Source organism: Mytilus galloprovincialis, chromosome 11 (assembly GCF_965363235.1).
Source record: "Mytilus galloprovincialis chromosome 11, xbMytGall1.hap1.1, whole genome shotgun sequence".
NCBI lineage: Eukaryota > Metazoa > Mollusca > Bivalvia > Mytilida > Mytilidae > Mytilus > Mytilus galloprovincialis.
The window spans coordinates 71,458,073-71,482,539 of NC_134848.1; the positions used below are offsets into that span (position 1 = coordinate 71,458,073).

Consider the following 24,467-nt stretch of genomic DNA (forward strand, 5'->3'; position numbering starts at 1 on the left):
GTGAGGGGTCTTTGACTTATTTAAAAATAATACACAAACAACCAGATATTGGACAAGTCTAATATTATTTAAATGATTTTATCCGCAACAAGAAAAAAAAACATCGCCTTCTTAAAATTGCAATGGTTAAATCTACAAGTGCTATTACTTTTCATTTTATTTTGGATTGTCTAATTGTATATGTGTGTTGGCGTTTATTTTTGTTGCACTTCAGTGTTTCTGTTGTTTCGTTGTTTTCTTTTTAAAGTCAATGTGTTACCCTCGGTTTTAGTGTGTAACCCGGGTTTGTTTTTCACTCTATCGATTTATTACTTTTGAACATCAGTATACAACAGTTGCCTTTATATATACTCTGGAAGCAATTGACTAATGAGACCTTTGTAACATTGTATCATTGCACATATGCTTGTTAATTTACTTATGTATCAAGGTTTTTCATTGCAGTACAAAACGTCTATTTCTGGTCCACAAACAATGTTATTTGAAGGCAATTCAATTCATTTTTTTTACGTCTCACTTTATGTATAAGATAAATTTATAAAAGACATATTTTGTATACATAAGCCGGGCGTATGACATTTGCGCCAATTTTGAAAATTTTCATTCTTTCATTTGCGCCGATTTCATTTATTCATTTGTGCCGATTTTATATTTTCTCCGAATTGGATTTACAGGTAAGTTACGGATACTTTAATACTTTTTAGAGCGTCGTAAGGATACACAAGTTTTACCAAAATGTAGAGAAGATGTGCAAACCGCTACTGGTTTCATGGTAATTGAGACAAATAAGTTGGAAAAGTGCCTGCTTGCAAATTAAATGATCGCGAGAAAGTTATACTTCTTTTTTTTCACACCTCAGTCTTAAATGTCTTTGGCTTGATATGTCTGCAATTTTTATAGATGGAACTTTTAAGTGCTGTCCGAAAAACTTGTATCAGTTATATACTTTACACGGCTGTAAAACTTGAAAATGATTTGCGATCTCTGCTGTGGTGAGCAGGGGACAACTGTTATACAAATCCGGTAAATAGTCTTATAGTCTAATAGATGAATTACGGGGATTCAAAGTGGTCAGGACAGTTTAGGGTTGTTATATGTGGTCAAGACAGTTGAGGGTGACATAAAGTGGTCATGACAGCAGCACCACTTTTATTGAGCGTGGTGCCGCAATATCTTAAAGTTGTCCTAGATATTTTAAACCTAGATGAAATTTGATAATACATATGTTCAAAACATGCATATTGATTTCGGGATTTTGAGACACTACAAACCATACATTAAGTATATTTGCTCTTAAATTTATCAGAGACATATAATACAATATGTCTCTGAATTTATCAAAAGTATCATAAAGTTAGTAGGTTAAATTGTATGCATGATTTGAACTCAATCAACATGATCTATGAGCAATTCCTAGCAAATCTACCAGCCCAGAATATTACCCCGTTTAAGGATCAATGGTCTTTCGTAAAAAAACAATAGAGGAATAAATGTCTAAAACATCATGTTTGTAGTGGAGAGATCTTCAGATCTATTTAAGTTGCTTGATTCAACCGAGCAAAGAGTAAATGTTCATTACTATTCAACTCTCAGTCAAATTGTATGATGTTGCACTTTTAACCGTTAGTTCAATTTCAACCCATACTGTATTACCAAAATTTTAAAAAATACACTATTAAACGATGTGTCCTTGCTTAATGAATAAGTTAAAAGCGTAGTTAGAACCAAACGAAAATGTTTAACCATAAACGAAGACGTAACACTTGACAACTGTAAACCAACCTTGAAATGTGTTCAGGTTATTAGGAATGGCATATTTTGGCTTTGATATTGATTCACTTATAGGGTCTTTACATCGGAAAAAACCCATTCATTTTTAAGTCAGTTGTTGGCATGACAAAAGGTTATGTTCTTCTCATTTTTTTTTTTATGGCGGTATGATACTGAACCCCTTACGGAAGGGATTGTGCTTGATATTCATATGAAGGAGACATACTATTTGAATCAGTTTAAAAGAGGGACGAAAGATACCAAAGGGACAGTCAAACTCATAAATCTAAAACAAACTGACAACGCCATGGCTAAAAATGAAAAAGAAAAACAGAAAAACAATAGTACACATGACACATATAGAAAACTAAAGAATAAACAACACGAACCCCACCAAAAACTAGGGGTGATCTCGGGTGCTCCGGAAGGGTAAGCAGATCCTGCTCCACATGTGTTTAATTGAGGTCTGGAGCTTTCATGTCAGTAACTGCTAGTACTCCTTTTTTAATCTATTATGTCTTTCCACTTTTCTATGGAAAGATGAAAAGACAAATTGAAGTTGTTTTGATTATTAGGTCTTTCTACTTTTCTTTGGAAAGACAAATTAAATTTGTTCTGATTATTAGGTCTTTCTACTTTTCTTTTGAAAGACCTTTTGAGTTACTTCTGATTATTAGGTCTTTCCAGTTTCCTTTTGCTTTTGTTCTGATTAGTTTTGTTTTCTTAATTTTAGTTCTTGTGCAGTATTAATATTTAACAAGATGTTGCTTATTTGGTATATGCTATCGAGCAGTTAATGCGCTTTTGAAACTGACACTATTACACGTAATGCTTTTCTTGTAAGTGTTATCTCCCAATAAACTGTTTTCTTGTGTCTGTGTCCACTACTCCTTCGCAACAGTATAAGATTAAGACAAATTTATTTTACCAAATTGTTCACTTTATCATTAGGATGTTGAGTTTGGTTTTCACAGAAGCGTTCTGAAGACTATAAATGAGAGTAATTCCCCTTATGCATTTGATTTAAGTAATACACACTTGTATCTAGTAAACCATAAGTGACAGAGATATAAGTCTTTGTATTTGAGGTCATTTGTTAAACAAAACGAAAATAGGATCAAAGTCAAAGAATAAGGTCATATTGTAGATTTAAGTTTTTGATCATTTTCAATTCTTTTCTTTTCCTTTACGATTTTGAAGTCTAATTGTTAGTTACGACATGTCGTAACACATATTCTTTGCATGACGTTGACATTTAATACGAGTTTTCACTCCTCTTCAATTTAATATTATGCGTAGATGATATAGCTTATTAACCATACACAATAAACACCTATAGTCTTTTGATTGAGGTTTTGGTACATGACCTTGAAATTGAGCCTGTATGATTGTTGTGGTATATTGTCTCGCTATGTATAAGAGTAAGGACATTTACTGAATTTTGTTCCATTCGTGGTTCTTACAAAAGAAACGGATCATACTTTTTTTAAGTGTTCCCAACTTTTCAAATTTGAAAAAAAAATGTTCTCGCAGTGTTTGTTCTCTACCGAAATGTCAAGGCGAAGAACAATTTATGAAACTATAAAAAAAAGGCAATGTTCAAATGTTTGCCTTATTAAATGTCCTGTTTATTATAGAAAAAAATTACTTCTATTATGATAATTAATTGATCATTGCCATAGTATAATGTTACGATTGTTTGTTACTGGAACAGAATCTTATACTGTAGATGGCTGTATCATATTATACCGTTGTCCGCCCCTGAAGTTGTCCATCTTAGCATATTTATCTTAAAATAAACTTTGTATTGCAGTAGAAAATAAACACTTGTAACTTGAACTTAAAATTACTTACAATTATATATAGATAGTATTTCATATTTATTAACGATGTTATGATACTTGATGGACATATCGTCTGAAACTAAATTAATTAAACTTACTAACATTAATTTTCCTAAAGGATACAACTATTGACTGGTTATGAGGTTAAAAGCAAGTTTGTTTTCCCAAAATAAAGGCTATTAAACGATTAATAGTTTTTGATTTTTTTTTTACATGTTTTACCCCAATAAGGAACACAAGTCTTTTTACATTTCAATGGTTTAACTTGAAAGTTCTATTACCTTTAATTTAATTTTGAATTGGTCATATTTTTTTTACTCTGCTTGAAGGAGAAGACTTTCGCAACATTCGCTCATTGTAAGGTTGTTTGTTTGCTTATTTTGGTTACACACTTTTCAATGCAGTATAAAACGTTTATTTCTACTCCAGGGCATGCTAGCAATATAATGTTCACTAATTCATCTAAATTATGGATATTTTTAAATGCAACAACAATGAAAAAAGTACCATACATCTTTCCTTCAACAGCCTCTATGACCAGTAAAAGGAAGAGTAAAGGTGAAAACTTGTGACACAGACAAAATATCGAACTCACCTGAAATATTGTAATAGACTTCAAAAGATTTATTACCAGACTTTTCACCTTCTTCACAAAAGTAAAGCTTTAATTAAGTTGTACAAAGCACAAGTTGATGATTTTATAATACTTAAATGAAATTGCTTTTAACAAATATTTCAAAATTTAGAAAATTGTTTTTATTGCCTTATTGACAAGGATTATCAAGTGATCTTAGTTCTTGACTTTATTTATATAAACACATACTTAGACGCATAGATATTTGATAATGGCTTTCAATTATATTCTAACCAATAAAGTTATACATGCAGTGCGACGTTTATTAGTGCGAGATTTTTGTTCGTGTGAAAGTTTTCTTTATAACTATAAACTTTCAATCTCAGAACTCAAATGAATTTGATATAACCAGGGAAGTATTAAATTGACAGTAACTACTACGACTCGACTTTCAACGTTTCGTGTGCGTTGCGGCTCACAATTTGATGACATGTTTTAAATTAACTTGAAAATATGGCACATTATTTACACAACAGCTTGTTACTCCCTACAGTATTGCCATTCTCAGTTGCCTTCACGGTTACAGAAATAAACAGAGAAATCGAAAGTTGTGATCAATTTTAAGGGAACAAGAAACACTTTGGCGATAAAAATTCCTCTTGGAGGAAACTGCACTATCTAGATATGTATTTCAAATTGTGCTTAATTACTGTTGTTAACTCCAGTGCATAAATTTTGTGTACATTTAAGACGATTGTAAAATGATGGTTCTGATTAAAATAAGAAAACATTCTGAATCATTTGGTAACTGTCTTACTGACGTACTCGACCTTTCCTTTTCCATTTTATTTGAACTTTGGTTGATAGCTGTCTCATTGGAAATCATACCACATTCTTCTTATTTTATATGCAATACTAGCATATATCATATTAATTGACCTAACATTAGATTCTTCTATATATACGTGTAAAATCCTTTTTAAGGATAATTGATATAAAGGATGTTGGCAATTATAGGAAACCATACGGGCTTCAACAACGAGAAATTAAAAACCATACCCTATAGGCCCTATAAAAAGTTGAAAAATATGACATATTTCAACTGAGATAACTAACGGCCTAATTTTATAACAGAGCTATTTACGAAAAACGAATTTGACACATGAACCAATGATAAAATACTGAACTACCAGTTTCTGACATGAAACAGGCACATGAGGAATAGTTCATTTAAAGCTTGATCATCATTTGAAAATGAACACCAAAGATAAAACTGAGTGTTATGTTTAATAAAATTGTTTGTCCTTGAAATATGCTATCGTTTAAACTGAGATGGCCATTAGTATTATTCTGTTGTAGTCTAATCATTCTTTCATTCATTTTCATTACATTAATATGGATACAAGACATTATCAAATCTATGATGAGCTTATTTACAACCACTGGGTCGATGTCACTACTGTTTACAAAATGTTTAATTTTTGAAATGCTAAAGCTGTTTTACCTCATGAATAGATTATCTAAGCTCTATATTGCAAAATTTTTCGGAAGTTTGGTCCTCAATACTCTTCGTACTTTATTTGGCCTTTTTTACTTTTTTGGTTTCGAGCGTTACCGATGAGATTTTTGTAGACGAAACGCGCTTCTGCCGCAATTTTAAAATTTCAATCCTGGTTTCTATGACGAGTTTATTTATTATTGGAAGGCATCACTAAAACAAATGCAACGATTCCATAAGTTAAACAACAACAGTTTCCAGGTACCACCATTTGCACTTCAACACAACGTTGACATTAGATAGACTTGGCTATTCGCGTCGGACTGCTTCTTACCTTTGGACAAATAATACGTTCATGGTACATCTTCTTATTATACATTGCAAGCACATAAGGGAAATTACAAAACTGCTTAATCTTTGATGCTGCCATATTTTCCTTTTTAAATATTATCGAGTATTAACTAGAATAACTTTGCTTGATGTGTTATATTAAGAAAGTATAATTTTTGTTGTGTCCATTTTTGTAATATTGCTTTTATGATTGACTTTCAGTATAGTTTGAGCATTCTTGATTACGGTTAATCCTCAAAATGCTATTATTTTCATGATCTTTTTATTCAACTTTTATCTGAAAATTTTGTCTTTGGTACTGATATTTCCAAATCTTACTATAAAAGTTGCATACAAAGATTATGGGGTGAATTTATGCTGAAAATATTTTCGTAAATAACCTCTTAGTATTGATCAGACGATCGATTTAAATAGTGTGTGAAATACATACATTTTCACATGCACTCATTGACACAGTACTAAATGACTAACAGACAAGGAAGCGATCTCATATGGTTTTGTACTAGTTAGATCTTCCTTTTTCAATTAAATTGATTTACCCTACTGGTTTGAGAACAGTTTTACAATTGACTTTATTAACTGTTTGTCATATTTATTGTACACAATGAATATATAAAGACTATAGCTCCACATTGTACGACCTGATCATTTATAAACCACAATGATGCAGTTCCTTCGCATTGTGATTTTTGTTACAATTGGCTGTTTGAAATTGCAATGTATCGACTGTACTGAAGGTAATATATTATTATTAGATTTCATTATGTTTGATATGACTATTGTATGTATATCTAAATCAAAACCACATATATTGTGTAATTAGAAACAATCATGTCTTCTGCTTTGACCTTAAATGACTATACCTTTATTTTTCAATATTTAAGAAAAAGAGTAGTTATTTAACGATCTTTTTATAACAATTGTTCAAGATATATATTGGTAAACAATATTTTACAGTTCTTATATATTTGGAAATTTTGATGAGACTGTATGATATGATCGAACTAGAATTATAGAACCTGTAGAAATATCAATGCCATATATTATTAGTTACATTGTGTGCTAGTGGCCTGATATGATATATATGGGGTCATTAAATTTCATATGAGGTGAGAGGGAAGCGGATCATGTCACTACCACACTATGAAACGAATCTGTTTTACCGACTATTTTGACATGTAATATTTAATCTAGTGGCATATCTTAGTACTCAATTCTTTAAAATAGTAAGTAATAAGTTTCTACTTCCATTGGCCTTTATAAATGCCAACAATTACAACTTATTAGATTAAACATGTTTGATAAAAAACATTAATCGTTCATCATCAATTTTTTTATCTGTTGAAACCTTTTAGATTTTCCTCTACATTGTGTTGTTTTAAAAAGGGACACAACACCACTACTTTCCGTGCATTGAAATTGTTCACATGTGTTTATTTAGGTTTTGCTTACAACGTGTTGAAGGTAAACGTTTCTTGGCCTTCTATTGGAAGAGATGATTACATATATATATATATATATGTAATCATCTCTTCTCATCATATATTCATTAAATAAAATAATAAAATAAGTAAAAAGTTAACAGTTCCATTCTATCGATTTCATCCTTCCATTGGGACTCTTCAGTTATCCTGAAGAGTCCAAATGGAAGGATGAAATCGATAGAATGGAACTGTTAGCTTTTTACTTATTTTATTATTTTATTTAATGAATATATATATCTGCACATGTGAAAATTATTTTTTACGCCTATATATATATATATATATATATATATATATATATAGAGTCTATAAGAATCTACCAACCAGTAAACTTAATAGGTATTGGATCATCAAAATTGACAATACTACACAAACAGGAAAAATTATATGAGTCTGAAAGATTGTGTAACAATACCGATAAATAGATGGAAAACAAAACACTAGTGTTTTGTTTTCCATCTATTTATCGGTATTGTTACACAATCTTTCAGACTCATATATATATATATATATATATATATATATATATATATATATATATATATATATATATAACTCGTCTAAACATCAACCCAACAATGTTAGATCTGTAAATTTGCTTTCCCAACTTTTTGGTTTTTCCCTCGCCGGGATTCGAACCCATGCTTCTGTGATATCGTGATATATATATATATATTTGGTGTTCAGATTAACTTTGTTTAATTGTAGCATGTAAATTATTTTTACATTTGCCGTACAGCAACGTTCTGTTAGCAATAGTTTACGAAAATGTACGATCTAGCAACTTTAGAGGCACTTTAAAGTTAGCGAACTACGACGGTCAGCGACAACCAAGGTGAACGAAGGACGCAAACTGAAAAAAAAAATGCTTGTTGAACGCTATGTTTTTTTTGTTTTATTTGTATTGATTTTGTTGCACGTTATTTAACATGTTTAAATATCCTAAGTCACAATCACTACAAACAAGTAAAAGTCTTAAATGGCCTATATCATCCGTTCTGTTTTTAACACGACAAATCTGAATTGGTCTGAAAGTTTACATTGCGTGGCTCTGTAGTTATTCATCCCGTTATTGTGCTATTGTAAAACATGTTTGAATACTTGTCGTTCATTTTTGCTTTGTGCTTTTTATGTTTATTTGATACTCGAATGACGTGGCTCTGTTTTTATACATTCTGTCACCGTTTTATTGTACTATAGTAAATTTGTGAATTCTTGTCTTTAATTTTTGCTAATTTGCTTGGTTAATATGCCATTGTGTGCTTCTTTACATTTTTTTTAATTGATTCATATTATAACACAATGTTGACTGCTGTTCCCCTATTTTTTTACTTTTTTACCTAACATGTCTGTTTGTTTTGTTTTGTTCAAGCATCGTTGTCAAAATTATGGAATTTGATGCGACTGTCATACAAGTGAGAGGTTTAGATAGCTATAAATCCAGTTTCAATCCATCATTTTCTAAATAAGAAAAAGCCTGTACCAAGTCACAAATATGACAGTTGTGACTGCTTCGTTTGATGTGTTTTATCTTTTGATTTTGCCATTTGATAAAGGAATTTTCCGTTTTGAATTTTCCTCGCAGTTCAGCATTTTTGTGATTTTACCTTTTACTTGATAAAACTCGACTGTTGTCTAAACTATACTTAATCGTCTGAACTTGTACTCGACCTTATCTCGACCAGTACTTAATCATTTTATACGAGTCGGAACCATGCTCAAACTAGCCTAAACCATACTCGACATAGTCTGAACCATACTCGACTTAGTCTGAACCATACTCGACCTAGTCTGAACCATACTCGCCCTAGTCTGAACCATACTCGACCTAGTCTGAAACATACTCGACCTAGTCTGAAACATACTCGATATATTCTGAACCATACTGACCATGTCTTAACGAACCTAGACCTATGTTTTGTATTTATCTGTTATATTTTATCAATTGATGAACTGATTTTAACAACAGCTATTTCCCCTGGCTAGAAATTGTTAAATTGCGTCCTATTTATAGGTTAGATAATACTTGGTCATGTTTAATGAAGATTTGAGCCCGAGGGGAAGCCGATGGCTTAAATCTTCATACAACATGACCAAGTATTGTCTGACAAGTTAAGAACATATTCACACTTTCGAGTGACATTCCAAAATTATCCCCCCTCCCCCATTGTAATATTCAAACCTAAATAAAAGTTAACTTTTATAATGAATTAAATGTAAAACATATGTAATGATCAATTCAACGGATGGAATGAAATAGCACTGTCATAGTTTGTGAGAACCAAAAGGATAAATTGTTTTTCTTCTCCTATATATCTTGAGTTTTTTTATTATAAAAACACACAATGTTAGATAAACCCCTTTTTGATTTTTTTTTTATAATTATAAAACTCACTTTATAAATATTTGAAGTCAGACCAATCAACATTAAATGCTTACTTTTTGATTGATAAATTGACATGTATTGTGTTTCTCCGACCAAATTCTTTGCTTTATATATCAGCAGTCTGGCATGGTTTTTTTTTAAAGAAAGGTACATATATGGCTTTGTCTGTTTATTTTCGACATATGAGTTGCAATGTCCTTTCTATATCTTTCGCCCCTATTTTAAACATTACTATCTATTGTACATTGCAACGATTTGGTCTTATGGCATACAATGCGAGTATGATAGAGCAGAAGTTAATCTTAACAGACAATGTATAAACTTTATTGAAAACAATATATTGCATTGAACTATAGGAATGTTCAACAAGGAAGAGCTTAGATATTTCGTACTGATTTTATCTTCCCTTTTCAATACGCATGATTTATAATATTCGTTTTTAACATTTTTACTTCATAAGCTTATTTATCTTCGACTCTTTCCTGTATCAAGAACATATATAAAGACCACTGTGCAAGTTTTTTCTGTTTTGAAACGATAATGATGCAATATCTCTATTTTGAGATTTCATATCTCATAGGCTGTTTGCAATTGCCATATATTGTCTGCATTGAAGGTATACATTTTCAGCTATTTGTAAAACCAATAAGGAATTTGTTTATAGGTTGTGATTACATTAACAAAAAGATATAAGATATTACTATGCACAGCGCACTCCGGATTCACATCAATTATAAATTACCTTAACAGTTTTAAAGAGACCAAATACTTTAAACTAATAAGTTATTTTTAGTCTTAATCGCTGTGATAAATTCAGTACTAATTAACTCACCAACAGTCATATAGTGTTACAAAATATTATAACTACTGACACAAAAGTCGCATTTCCTCTATTAAAATCACAAAATAAACAGGACTGGAATAAGACAGACTCTCATATTTAAATGGGGATATCAATGTTTGTTATGGATTTTTAGGACCGTACTCTTGAATAGCGTTTTATGTGATTTATAGAAACTATCTCGAATCTTCTGTTCATATTTCTGAAAACATTGATTTGTAATAGCTTTGACTTTTTATGTATCTTTCTTCAACTAAGTATTTGCACACTATTTTATAACATGGTATTTATTGAGAAATATCTACTAAAACACAAAAATCTACATTATTTTGTTGTTTTTTGGCTAGACAAAATATATTTAATATTGGAATCGATTCTCATTATTTTTTTTTGCAGGAAAGGATAATAAAGGCAAGCATTTTATATTTGGTTTTATGTATAACCCTGGCGGTCCGGTACAGGAAGTCTTCATTACTACCGACTGTTCCTGTACAGTTATCGTCAATGTTTCAACACCCCTCTTTGATCCCAATTTCTTTCAAACGTTAAGGCTTTCAAAGCATCACGTATCTAAAGTAACATTTAGTTCTAGCATTCAGGATGGTCCAGGAACTATATTGAGCAATAAGGGAATTGACATAAAATCGGATGAAGAAATAACTGTATATGGCGTTAATAGAGCACAAGCTACAGCAGATGCTTATACCGTCTTCCCCCTCGATACGCTTGGTAATGACTATTATGTTATAACATGGGCAAATACAGCAGAATTTATGATTATAGCAACGGCAGAAAATACAGTCGTGAAAATTGCTATTGCTAATGGGACAAACGTTGTGTATAATAGTATAACATATACTGCAGGAATGATATTGAATATCACTTTGAATATGTATCAAACATTCCATGTGTATGGAGGACCTGACTATACCGGGACAAGAATCCTTTCTAACAAACCTATAACTGTCATTAGTGGTGCATCATGTACCACGATAGGAGTAGGTGGCTGCGATCATCTTTCTTCTCAAATGACACCAGTTGAAACATTTGGAAGTACCTTTGTCACTTTCAAAATGGCAAATTGTAATACGCCAGTACATTTTAAAATTGTAGCGAGTGAGAATAAGACAGATATCAATATAACAGGAGAAGCCACTGTAACTTTGTCAAAACCAGGTGACAGATATATTTTTCAAATTACCGATAGTTCTTCAAAAATAGTCACTAGTAACAAGCCAATTGCTATAGCATTTTTTTCTGAAGGTGGTTGTGGCCAGCCAACCGGTGACCCGGCGATGCTTCTATTGCAACCTACACAACAATTTGCTGCCGATTATACTTTCACAACGATCGATAACCCAATCAACCAATTCAAGGACGCTCTAACAATTGTCGTTCCAGAATCAAAAAGAGAGGGCCTTATATTGGATGGCAGTAACTTTACAGCAACTTGGAGAAAGATTGATGGGAGCGATGATTTGCGTATAACAGATATCAATATCACTAAAGGAGCCCATTCTATTTATCACGTTAATCCCATTGTCACATTTCTAGCAGTCTCAACAGGTTTAGCATCTTCAAATGGATATGCGTATTCCTCGGGACAACGCTTAGCACCAATAAATAGTGTAAGTCCTAAGAAGTATCTATGTCATTTACAAATATTTCCTATAATGACGATAATAAAGAAGAAGACATTTTACAAAATAAAGAATCATTCAATATTCTACAAAGTATTTGCATGTAAACAATTTAACGATAAGTCAATTCGATTTTAACTAGTTCTTCGCATAGTTATGTTATTATATCAAATTTCATATCCCCAAAACATTTATCGTTCACGTACTTCACATAGTAACGTCGCATAGGAATGATTATGCATCTGGTAAAAAATGATATTACTCGTAAAATTCAAACCAGAAAGTCCCTAATCAAATAGCAAAACCAAAAGTGCAAACACATTAAACGAATGGACAACAACTGTCACATTCCTAAATTGGCACAGGCATATTCTTTTGCAGAACAACTACCTCAGGCATAGATGACCTTAGCTGTATTTGGCAACACTTTTAGGAATTTTGGATCTCAAAGCTCTTCAACTTCGTACTTTATTTGGCTTTTTTGTTTTTTTGTTTTTTTGTTTTTTTTAAAACTTTTTTGGATTCGAGCGTCACTGATGAGTCATTTGTAGACGAGAAGCGCGTCTGGCGTATATATAAAATTTAGTCCTGGTATCTATGATGAGTTTATTTATACTTGTAGTACATGCAAACTATTTATCTGTATAAGAAATGAATATTTCTTTAATATTATTTTACTATCATCCATCAGGCAGTCATACATATTTGAATCGTTAATCTTTAAAAATTATATTGAATTACATAATCTATCTGCCTTTTATATGCCTACAGTTCAATAAATTTGATCAAATTTATAAAGGATATATTTTAGAACTGTACACCAACTATTACTGTACCAGGTGATATAATCGACAATGACTGTGATGGTTTGATAGACGAAGAACTTAAAGATGGTAACGGTAATTAAAATTTTACTATTTCAATCATATCATATATTGTATACTTAATATGACAAGTACACTTAACAAATGATAAAGTAACATTACACCTCAAACTACTTCAATAGTGATTTACAATTATTACTTTATACACAATTGTCACAGTACAGTGAAAAATAAGATGTTTCTACATATAACGTATGTGGCTGATGGCAATGCTAACGCCTCGTATTTCCTTATAAAAAACCATAAACAAATAGATTTTTTGAAGCTTTTAGAAAAGCTAATTTAGATTAACAAACCTGAAAACGCTAATTTAGATAAACAAACCTGAAAACGCCTCGTATTTCCTTATAAAAAACCATAAACAAATAGAATTTTTGAAGCTTTTAGAAAAGCTAATTTAGATTAACAAACCTGAAAACCATATACTCCGAACAATCTCTTCTCAGCTTTGTTGGGGCCGTTGTTTCCTTAATTAAAAACGGTTATTTTTAAGTATGATATCAAGATGTAAAATTGATTGATAGTATGATTTAGAAAATACCAAATCGATATTCAAATCGAACGGACATTCTGTAAATCAATTTTAGTACAATCTGTTTTGTTTATACTAAAGAGTAAGGAAACAAAATTCTGTGACGACAGTAAAGACCGGAAAAACTAATGTATAATAGTGTTCATATACCGATTACAATAAATCAATTTACCCAATTATTGTTCTTACAAACCTACAAGTTCTAAAACGTTCTGACAATAAATTTACCATGGGACATAATAAAAGGTTCAATGCTTTGTAAGCAAATATGTTTTGAAACTGCTGACTACAAATAAATAGTAAATAACACAGATAATTTTACTACAACATTATAACACTGTTGAAGTATATATGCGTATTCGCGCCTTTTCAGATGCAATGAGTAGATAAGGCGATTTTTGGACAAAAACAATGATGTTAATCATTGGTAAATTATTCAACAATTTTTTCAAACAAAAGTTGAAGCCCAGTGTTGATGTTTTTGAAATGTGAATTACTTTAAAATAGCAGTCAACTGTGTTTGAAGGAATGTACTGATGTGTTATTTAAAGAAAAAAAAAACCAAAACCTAAGCAATCTGATAATGAAACACACATTAGTATAGGATTACTAGCACTTTTTGACATACCTGCTCTTCACCTTAATTAAATTTATCTTAACTATCAATAATAAAAGACACTTTCATGAAGAATTTATTTACGTATTTAAAAAGAAGTATGATTTCACTGCATTTTAAAGACAATGATGGTGATGGTGAAATTGATGAAGATTTGGCAAAACCCTTTGAAGAATTTAATGCAACCTCTACGTCTACAACAACATTACCAACACGAACAACACCGTCTTATATAAAAAGTGAGTTTTGTGATAATTGTAAGATGATTTAAAGATAACATTTTTATTAATTATATGTATTTATAGCTTGAGGCCGGGAAAAGGACTTGCTGTTATCATTAGTTTATTTGAAATCAACTAGAACGCTAGACTATCCATTACAGATATTGGGTTGTATTTTGTATTTGATAAAAAAAAAAAAACACAAACCCTATTTGCCTGAGTAACCAAGTCCCGGAAAAGGCAGTAGTAATACAATAGTCCGTCTGGATGTTGGCGTTTGTTAATTGTTGCAGCACAGTATTTCTATTGTACCAGGATTTTCCTTATATAGTTTATTTGTTTCCCTTAGTTCGGTTTGTAATATGGATTTGTTTTCGCTTAATCGATTTATGACTACATAGTATTGGACAATGGTGTAAAACTGTGCTTATATTTTAAAATTTGCCATAGAAAAGATTTCAATCTCAAGTTTATAACTCAGAACTCAAAATTTATAAATGTCAGCCAAAAACATGTATATTTTGTATCTAGGATGTTCGATTTTTTTTTCAAAGCATGTTACGTTCTGTAGTCTCGATAATTCATGGTGCAAGACATGGCAGATTGATTGTTGTGAATGGATGACTACAGATTTGTTTTAATACATTTAAATACATTATACTACTGTCTTTACGTTTAATCAAAATTAGGTATATTGTTAAGAAAAACATTTCACCAAAACATGTAAAAAAAGAAATGTTCTCATTTGAAAATTATAGCATAATGTCATTATTGTCATGCATGTTGTATCTTTGATGCAGTTCTTATTTTACATATCTTTGTTATTTTGTACAGAGATCGTTGGCGAAAATTTGAGTACAGATATGGTGATTGCTGGTGTTCTAAGTTCACTGTTTGCACTTAGCTGTTTAAGTACTGCGGTGTATTTCTTAAAAAGAAAACTTAAAGGCAAAAATGGACAAGTTGAAGACGTTTTCTCATCTATTACATCAAACAACATTCCACCAGTACAAAATACTGTGCAGGTTAAAGCCTGACACAATTTTTTTTTGCTTCGAACATATAATTGTGTAAAATGTTTAAAATTGTTTAAAAAATGCTTTTCAAATTTCTGTAAAAGTCATGTTTTTTGTAATTATTTTATTTTTCAGGATGAAACATGTGAAATTAATAATACAGTATTAGACACAAAGTATAAAAAAGTAATCAACACTTGTAACATCGATTAAATTTTAATAGAATACATATATTTTATTTCGTTTGAAATTGGGTATTCCCCGTTTCCTATTTGTACACTGTTGTAGTAATTATTTATAGATGGAAACTAGAATATCTAGTTCTGAGACTGGTTCTACAACAGTATGTACTATTGATAAAGTTTAGTGTTAGGTGAATAAGGCAAAAGGAAATTTTAGCGGTTTCTACAGGTGGGGTTTAATGGTGATATACAAAGTCCTTTATATGTATTAGTATCGAATATGCTCGCAGTTGCGTCAAATTGAAGTTGGTCATATTGGTATATTTACAGTTGCTGCTTCGTTTATTGTACATACAGGCGTTTGAGGTATAAGCCGAGGATAAAGAAAGGATGCGAAAGAGGAACAATGTATATGTCATGTATTTATATGTTGTTTGAGTCGAAGAAATCTGTACAATAAAGTAAAATAAAATATTGTACAGCAAGAGAAAATAATATGATACTGCGAGCTAATCTTATACCTGTGATTGTCTTGTTTATATCCTATTGAATTTAGAGATGAAATACTTTAAATTCGGTTGAGCACGGCGAGGGAGAATTTAACAAGATATTATTAACTGCTTTACTGTTGACAAAATTCTCAGACACACCTCAAATGACCCCTTTTGCACTGAAAGGCCAAAAAACAAGTTGCCCGATTGGTCTGAAAATGTCAGGGCCGATAGAACTTGACCGGATAAACATTTTCCCCATGTCAGATTTGCTCAAAATGCTTTGGTTTCAGAGTTATAAGCCAAAATCTACATTGTATCCTTATGGTCTATTCTTAGCCATGGCGGCCATCTTGGTTGGTTTGCCGGGTCACCGGACACATTTGTTAAACTAGATACCCAAAAATTAATTGTGGGCAAGTTTGGTTTAATTTGGTTCAGTAGTTTCAGAGGAGAAGATATTTGTAAAAGTTAACGACATCGGACGACGGTTGACGGACACAAAGTGATGAGAAAAGCTCACATGACCCTTCGGGCCATGTAAGCTAAAAAATAATCATATACAGTTTAAGATCATTAACCCTCTCCGTGTATATCTTGCTCATTTAAGTTTCAACATATTTCAAAATTTTCATACAGAAAAAAGCCCATTCGATATAGTCGTATTCACACCACGCCATTTTATGTGGCTGAATCCCTCAAAAATGGTAGAACAAAATGTTTAATCGAATAGATATGCTCTCTCTTGATAATTTCGTATCAATCAACCAAAGGCAGACCCCTGTCGAATATATATATAACATGTTAGCGCTTTTTATTAGAATGTAGTTACCAAACTGTTAACCTGGAAAATGTTAATAATGTTTCGCAAAATGGAATATAACAGGGGTATGTTCTATACATAAATAGTCACCAAATTACTGTGCTATATTTATCAATTAGTGAAAATTAAAATCTCAAAAATACTGAACTCAGAGGAAAATCTTATCAGAAAGTCCATAATCACATGGCAAAATTAAATAACAAAATTCATAAAAAAACGAATGGACAAGAACTGTCATATTCCTGACTTGGTAGAAAGTGCTAAACCTCTCACTTTGATGGCAGTCTCATCAAATTCCGTTATATTTACAATGATGTGAGACCTAAACAGACATAATAAATAAAAAAAGTCAAAGTACTTTTTATCATTTACATAAGAAGAAAATAAGGATATATTTTTCTTTCTCAGAATCTTACGCCTACTATTTTCTGAAATCCTTTCACACCTTGGTGGTGTGACAAAAGTAAAATTTTGAAATTTCTTGTAAATCCATAAAGTTTTCTTCTTATTTTTTTGGTTGTCTCAACCAGATGAGGTGTGTGGTGTTGACCAACAAAATTAAGATATGGCATAAGACAACCATGAAGTACAGATTATCATTATTTAACGTTATATTTAGTTTTGTTCAATGTTGATGTATACATTGTAAATACATAGATTTGTTGGAAAGATGACTTTGACATGTTTAAGTAGATCAAAGCTAAAAACGAAGTGTAACAAGTTAGTCTTTCTTGTTTATCAATTAATATAAAAAAGAAGATGTGGTATGATTGCCAATGAGACAACTATCCTTAAAAGACCAAAATGACACAGACATTAACAACTATAAGTCACCGTACGGCCTTCAACAATGAGCAAAGCCCATACCGCATAGTTAGCTATAAAAGGCTAATTTTTTTTATTGTTTATTTTTGTCTTGATGTGGTATTTTAGCGGCAGGAATATTGATTTGAAATTTTTACAGAACTTTCCATTTCTGTGAAGCACATTTCAAGCAGCGCCTTCATTCAGAGTATAATTCTCCAAGTGTATACGATATTCCATGTCTTGTATTTCCAATCATGATTTTCTTGGTAAAGGGTTGTTGCTCAGAATAAAGCTATTAAACTAATAGGTTCAAGCGATGAATTAAAAGTCATCCCTTCGTATGGTTTATTCAATATCTGTTTTACAGATGATAGCCGATTTGTTCCAATTGTCGTAAATATTTGACCGTTTTTCTTTTCTTGCCACATCGTAGTTTCTGAAGTGTTGGCGCCTTCGCGCATGTTTAACCCCGCAACATTCTATATGTGCCTGTTCCAAGTCAGACGCCTGTTATTAGGTGGTTGTTGTTTATAACTGTTTTGTGTTAATTGTCTTTTTTTAATTATGGCCATTGATTTTCTAAAATGAATTGTTCATCCTTTAGTGCTGGGGGCCAGCGACACGGTAAAGTTTTTTTTCCTTGTTTTAGGCCTGTCATTGCTAACATCAACTATATTGGCTCTTTATTTGATAGTTGTCCAATTTGGGAATCATACCGAATCTCCTTTCATTTTTATATTGTTATGATAAATAGAATTATACAAAAATAAAAAAAAAAAGATAGAAATAGTATTAAAAGGCTTCACAAAATATAAGAATACAAAAAGAAGATTCGTCCTTACTCGCACATCCAGAACAATGAGTTTAACGCAACCATAGGCAAGTCCAAAGTCAAGATTTATGGCCCGACACTGACTAGCGACAAGTGTTACAGAAACATATATTTGCCTAATTAATGACGACTGATGTGAACTGAATAAAATAATAACTAGTTCACTTAGCTTGTACTTTTATAAAAAAATAATATATAAAATATCTTAAACTGAATTTTTCTGGCAATGCTAGAACAACTGTTTAATAATACGTTATCATAATTGTCTTATTCGTCACCTGTTATCTATACTATTATACGAGAAGACCTCATTTTGTGTGTCGCTTCTCTTCTTCTTCTTTTCACAATAAACAAATCGTCATGCCTCTGTGTCATATAGGTACAGTGCATAGTCGCATTTGTTATTCATTCATATGATTACTCAGACGGTTATTGTTTCCGTCATTGGACGAAATGTTAAGTCAGATTAGACTTCCGGTTTTCTTTTTTTCTGTATACTTTTAACACATTGTAACATACATATACTACGAATTTAGTGTGTTTTATATCTGCTATCATTTTCAAGTTTACTATCCACGGCGGTCATAGAGTTTATTAAATAGAGAGGGTAGGTACAATATATAAATGACCACCGTGGATTGATTAGTAATTTGAGAATTGAAAGTAAAAAGCAAATACACTTTATTTATAGTAATGAATGTTCATAATATACAGATAAGCGCTAAAATTATTCATGTGTTACCAAAATTAATAGGAAAAAATGGTTATTTTGGGAAAGGAGGAGCCGGGCTAGAAAAACAAGTGTCCTGTCCCAAAGTACCTTTTCTGAAATTTCCCAGTCATTAAATCTCATTCATTGATTACAAAAAAGAAGAAGTGGTATGATTTCCAATGAAAAAATCTCTCCACAAGAGACCAAAATGACACAGAAATTAACAACTATAGGTCACCGTACGGTTTTAAACAATGAGCAAAGCCCATACCGCATAGTCAGCAATAAAAAGGCACCGAAATGACAATGTAAAACAATTTAAACGAGAAAACTAGCGGCCTTATTTATGTACAACAAAAAATAACGAAAAACAAATATGTTACACATAAACAAACGATAATCACTGAATCCTGACTTGAATGTTCATAACATACTAAATATATTTTCATACTGAAATTAATAGAAAACAAAACAATAGGAATTTTACTGAGAAATAAAGAAGGAGGGATGAAAAAAACACTTTCCTGTCCCCAAGTACCTATGACTTTTGATACTTTTCCTGAAATTCACAACAATCTTCCTACACCACTTTACATACTTTCAACCACGCTCTGATTGCCCGCGATTTCGCGGGTGTGTTCTAGTAAAGTACTTAATAATATATTGTAGAAGTATCTGAATATCAACTTCTGACAATAAAAGTTTTTATGTATTAATTGTAGATAAATTAGAATGTTACCGTGATGAAATACAGAGCAAATAAACAAATATAAATTTCAAATCATAGGTCAAACACGTTTCTTTTAACTTGATGGGCTTTTATTCCTCATATGTTATAAATATACATTTATATATCGATTGTATAAGGTGAAACGTAATGTCAAGATAAAAGAAAAAGCTTCTTGTACATATTTTTGAGACAAATTTAAGTTAATAACCTTGTTTTAATTTGATTAATTTATCTTTCTATTTACCAAACGTATTAGTTTAGTGGACAAGGAAGTTATTGCTTTGGCATTGATATATCATAAAGATAGTGTGTTGTCCAATCGTTTCAAATGTTGTTCTTACAAACAATTTAAGTTAAGTGGAGATTATAATGATTAAATATGAAAGGTAAGGGTATTTATGATTTAAATGTCATTTATTGACAGTAGGTTCTATCTTGCTGTTTAAACCAATGAAAAAATAAGAGCATTTTAAATTCGTACTATGCTCATTGCACCTGCAAATGGACTTTTGAAGTATTTGAGTATAGTTATAACACATGTTTGAATGACTAGATATCTTTCCCTATCCGTTGACTAAAATATATCTTCGTAACAAAGGCGAAGTTCAAATATATCATTATAAACTGCCCCTCTTACATTAATTCTCATTGTAATAATTGTAAATAATTTCTCAGATTGAATACCCATCACAGTAATACCCAGAATGAGCGTCTGATCTATAACTTATGTTTTTAAGGATTTTAATTAAAATTCATATGAAGAAATCTAGAATACATTATAATTTTGGTAATTACTTAGTACAAATGTCATAAGCAATCATAGATTTGAATAAAGTGTCAAACATTTTGTAATGTATTATCTTGTCTTATATCAAATAATATTGATTTATTCTGATAAAAACCGAATGGGACAAGTATTTATTAATTTAGTATATACGCATGATAAGCGAATTTACTCTTAACTTTCATTAACAGATTATAGTTATCTTCTTATTCTTATATAATTAGCATTCATTTGTATAGGACTGTGTAGGAATCAGGTGTGCGTTCATTTCGGGGTGTAGGTTGCGAGAAAGAATACTTTCCGACTCACCCCGAGACATTGTTTCGTTTGACTATCAACAGGAAAGACATTTCAGATTACTAGTACTTTAATCGTGCTCCAACCTCCTTTCCCATCTTATCGATTCGAAATTGATTGCTTTCATTTGGCAGTATCGACCTTGTTTCAATTTGTAAATGTATCTACCTTGACGATATATAAATACCAGTTTAAACAGTACATACACCATGTACAAGGTCTATTTCAAAGCGAATATGATTAGAAGGCAGGGAATTGTGATTGTTGCCGCATTTAGTTGTTTGGAAATGCAACATATGTTCTGTTCTGAAGGTAGTATCGGTTCAATTAATTGTCTTCATTACTATTTTCTCCTCGATGGGTGCATAACTGTATAACTAAACATGTAATCGTACTAAAAATAACAGGGATCACGGCTTTTCTATTGAAAAAAAAACATTATTGCCTGTTTCGATTTTAGTATATTATACTCAAACACCAGCCCAGTGGTAAACATTTCACAATTGACAATCATGATTTTTTATATAGTTATGAATTCCAAAAAGTTGTGCCGAATACGACTAAAGTAATATATGCCTGGGAAAAGAAAATCCTTAGTTTTTCAAAAAAATTCCTAGTGTGTAAACAGGGTATTTATAAAAACGACCACACTATTGATATTCATGTCAACACCGAAGTGTTGACTACTGGGCTGGTGATACCCTTGGGGACGAAACGTCCACCAGCAGTGGCATCGACCCACTGGTGTAAATAGTTATCAAAGGTACCAGGATTATATTTTAGTACGCCAGACGAAATAGCTGATTTGGTCTTTGTATCATAAGATTGCTAAGGCTAGTAAGATTCTTATAAAAACAAATACTCTTAAGGACATTTAGACGTACGAGGGTTTATCATTATTGTCTTCAAATAATTTATATTTTCAAGGGTCACAACTACCATAGAAATAATTGATCGAGAAATGATCAATCTATTCTGACAATATATATACTGAATATATTTATATGAGAGAGGTGCTTACATGACAATTATACTTATAATGGATATTTCATTGAGAGACAAACCATTTTGTAATAGTTAAATGGAGCTGATCTTCTAACTTGCTCAAGACAATTCTGATATGAATTTTTGATATGGATTTGTTTAGAATCTTGATATCAATATAGGTGATAGAGTTCTCTGGCAATGCACATCTACACTGTGTTCAAACAACACACGGCATTACTCATAAGAATAAACGTTGACCGGCATTGAATTTGATCTCCTAACGGGAGGGATTGTGCTTGATATTCATTTGATGAAGGCATAATCTTTATACCAGTCTAAAGTCAGGAGCCTTTGTTAATCTTGTTTAGTTTTAAGTTTTTATTTTCTGTTATACATTTCGGAGTTAGGTAAAATGTACATTATTACTTAACTAGTATACTTATTTACTAAGGGGCCAGACAAAGAACGCCTCCGGGTGCGTAATTTTCTTGCTGTTTTAAAATCCCATTGGTGACATTTGGTTGCTTTCAGCTCTTTGGTCGGATTTTTTATCTGTTTGTTATATTCCCCATTTCCATTCTCAATTTTATTTCAATCTTAAATTGTGTAAATATCAGGCTTATAACTTGGATTGCCAGATGAGATTTTCGTCTACAGAAGAAAAAAAACCATTTTAATATAAAAAATGTAAAGTTTGCAGTCCATCTCGTATAACTCAACTTGCGATACAGTAAAAAAATAACAAAAAACATCACTGGCGAAAATGTATTAAGTTTTTTTAGCCACCAAACATCCAAAGTGTCAGCTGTTGAATAAAATAAAACAAAAAATAAAACAGTAGTTTTTAACAGCTTAACATATGCACATTTTCAGCGGAAGTTTTTTTTAAGTACGAATTAGGTGATTGCTGTTTGCGAAGCGTTGACAGTTTACTCTTTGTTGTTTCGGTACTTGCATGTATCTTGTGTATGTCATTCTTTTAATAAGCTAACAATCATGAAAGGGGAAAATGAAGACATTTTCAAGTCCGTGTCTACATACAACCCCCCCCCCCCATATGAGCACAACACGATAAAACTTAAATTAAACAGTTCGGTCAATTTTTGTAAATGATCATTATGTGTCAATCAATTTCAACTATATAAAAATACAATCATTATGTAATATCTATACCTATTCAGTAAATCGATTCATGATATGCAATACACTATTAATTCATATAGGTCAACGTCTTTGATATAATGAATGTAAAAAATCATTGCTGTGTCCATATGTGTGAAAATTTAGTTGCTATGCAGTTTACTTTTTTAACCATTGCATACTTTTTAAATTTTATGTTTGTTTTTTAAAGTTGTTCTTCTGAAATTCCGTACAGAATAGATATGATAATGCATATATGCATATCCCTTTTTGCTATATATCCTGCTCAGTTTTTGAGTAATGGAAAAATTATTAATTAGAATAAAAATGAATAAAACCGCGATCATGACCCCGAATTTTGTTAAATTGGTTTATGATTTCTGTACAATTCATGAAAACAAACAAACGGATAGATAGATACATATATGTAGATTTATAGACTACATACCTTTTGAATTACGATACAATATTCAATAAGAGAAACGAATGGAAGGGATCATAGAACGTAAGGACTAGCTTTAAATAGGTTTAATTAAATCAGAGACAGTTTTAAAGATAATATGAAATCCTTTCACATATGCTCTATTATATGCCTTGTTGATTGAAAACGGAAAGGTGGGGTATTGGACAATATTTTTTTGCGTCGCCAACGACGAAAGCAGGTGAAAAGAGCACTTGACTATTTTTCTTTGCAGCTTGATAATGTTAAGTTGTAACGTGTAAGTAAGTTTTACATCTTGGTCATGCAGACACTTCTTATTTGCCGATTGGTTGAAAAACAGTCAGTGATCAAGGACAATGTTCATCACAGTTAAAATATTGTCTTGGCTTCTAAGGGAGGAGATGATTATATATGTCGATGTTACATTTTAGTGTGTAAGTAATTTTAATCCTTGCCGTGCAGACGCTTTCTGTTTAGCAATAGTTTGAAGATTTACAACATCCAGCAATATAACAGGGAAAGTTTTCTGTGAACTTTAACATACTACGACGGTCGGCGACAACCACGGTGGATTAAAGCCGCC

General features: G+C 31.4%; 1 protein-coding gene across 1 annotated transcript; it reads left to right on the forward strand.

The window, feature by feature from the left end:
• The first annotated feature begins 11,165 nt into the window (after nucleotides 1-11,165).
• On the forward strand, nucleotides 11,166-15,787 carry LOC143050890 (IgGFc-binding protein-like). The gene is made up of 4 exons (XM_076223995.1): nucleotides 11,166-12,376; nucleotides 13,200-13,287; nucleotides 14,543-14,659; nucleotides 15,476-15,787. Exons 1-4 carry the CDS (start codon nucleotides 11,183-11,185, stop codon nucleotides 15,676-15,678), a joined length of 1,602 nt encoding a protein of 533 aa, XP_076080110.1. The 5' UTR covers nucleotides 11,166-11,182; the 3' UTR covers nucleotides 15,679-15,787.
• The last annotated feature ends 8,680 nt before the right edge of the window (nucleotides 15,788-24,467 follow it).

What these genes read in the sequence shown, in the direction of transcription:
- LOC143050890 (XM_076223995.1), top strand. Translation starts at nt 11,183, where the DNA reads ATGTATAACCCTGGCGGTCCGGTACAGGAAGTCTTCATTACTACCGAC. An exon ending in GCTTAGCACCAATAAATAGT is followed by an intron (nt 12,377 to 13,199) that starts GTAAGTCCTAAG and finishes GATATATTTTAG; the next exon opens with AACTGTACACCAACTATTAC. An exon ending in AGAACTTAAAGATGGTAACG is followed by an intron (nt 13,288 to 14,542) that starts GTAATTAAAATT and finishes TGCATTTTAAAG; the next exon opens with ACAATGATGGTGATGGTGAA.